Here is a 1,527-nt window from a genome sequence, read left to right as displayed (position 1 = left end):
ACTACTACTACTACTACTACTACTACCACTACTACTACTACTACTACTACAATAAATGATAATAGTAATAATAGTAATAATAATAATAATGATAATAATAATAATACCGATGGTACTTCTATGGTGCATACAATTGTTGTTGTTGTCGATGGTGCAGGGACGTGCCAAAAGAACCTGTCGGAAGACGCACCCTGCCACAACATGCAGATCTTGCTGAGCCGGTCATGTCCTTGTGAGACAGGCCTCAGATGTTTGACCGTGGATACGGACATGCCCTTTGTCAGTGAGTTAATGACATAATCATATACATATACACATACAAACACACAAACAAACACACACGTACAAACTCATATACATACACACATATACAAACACACAAGCAAACACACACATACAAACACATATACAAACACACATATACAAACACACAAACAAACTCACACGTACAAAGACACCCTGGTATTACATGTGAGTTCTGTCACTGATTTTAAAAAGATATAAAACATCCACCCACACCTACGCCCCAAAATCCTGACTTTAAAAAGATACAAAACACCCACCCTCCCCCCAAATCCCCACCCCTATCCTCACTCCCATCTCCATACTCGTTCACCCATCCCCACCCCCTCAACCCCAACCCTCCATTCTCACTGCAATCCTAAGAACAATCCATACGCCTAATGTGTAGGTTGTCAATGTTAAATCATAATGTTGAAACCCAAAGCCTCATCCAAATCCTCACCCACACCCCCCCCTTCTCCGCACTCATTCTTCTATCGCCTCTCCCTCTCCCTCAATCCTCAACACATCCCCCCGCCCCAATCCCAACCTTTCCACTGCCCTCCCCCTCCCCCAAAAAAACCCCCAACAAACTCAACAAACCCCACCCCCGTTCCCATCACAATCTGACCAATACTGAGTTGATCGTCAATGTAACAAAACGTGGACAACCTTAATCTTAAATTCCCCCACCCATACCTCAACCTAACCTACTCTATACTCACCCCCACACCCACACCCCTCAGCCAACCCCTCTCCAACCCCTTCCCCTTTTCCCTTTTCCATCCCCATCTCTACTCCTTTTGAGTAGACAGGCAAATTTCAAGATTACAATCTTATAATATTTAGGATGCAATCAACTTATTAACAGAAAGAATTTTTTTTTTAAAAAGGAGAAGAAAACGGCTTCAACAGTACACAATGATATACAGGAACAACTGGTGCCCCTATACACAAACTTTTAAAAGTTAAAATTATGAACTAGCTTCTGTGGTGTAGCGGTTTGGCGCTTCTCTCGCCCGCAAAGTACATGAGTTTGTTTCCTGAATTGGGACACATTCTTATGGAGTGTCTCAGCCTGCCTGCTGGGACGTTGTATCCCTCTCAACCTGGGTTGTGCCTGACAGGCAGGGTTGAAAACCCGCCTCCTAAATGATATAGATCGTGTAGACGATTAAAGCTATACACACGAACTCATAATATGCAGACACACACACACACACACACACACACACACACACACAC

General features: G+C 43.4%; 2 protein-coding genes across 2 annotated transcripts in view; one reads left to right on the top strand and one right to left on the bottom strand.

Moving 5' to 3' along the window:
• Window positions 1–1,527, top strand: part of LOC101854780 — a 4,809-nt gene that overhangs the window by 2,181 nt on the left and 1,101 nt on the right. Inside the window, exon 3 of the mRNA XM_005093066.3 lies at window positions 158–283. Within this exon, the coding sequence (XP_005093123.2) occupies window positions 158–283 (126 nt within the window). The remainder of the gene's footprint in view (window positions 1–157; window positions 284–1,527) is intronic.
• LOC100533313 (glutamate receptor subunit protein GluR2) overlaps window positions 59–1,527 on the bottom strand; it is a gene marked incomplete at both ends in the record, with an annotated part of 127,725 nt that continues 126,256 nt past the window's right edge. The window contains 2 exon segments of the mRNA NM_001204611.1: window positions 59–106; window positions 297–350.

Source organism: Aplysia californica, unplaced genomic scaffold, assembly GCF_000002075.1.
Source record: "Aplysia californica isolate F4 #8 unplaced genomic scaffold, AplCal3.0 scaffold00057, whole genome shotgun sequence".
Lineage (NCBI taxonomy): Eukaryota > Metazoa > Mollusca > Gastropoda > Aplysiida > Aplysiidae > Aplysia > Aplysia californica.
This window is presented reverse-complemented; position numbering and strand designations above follow the sequence as displayed.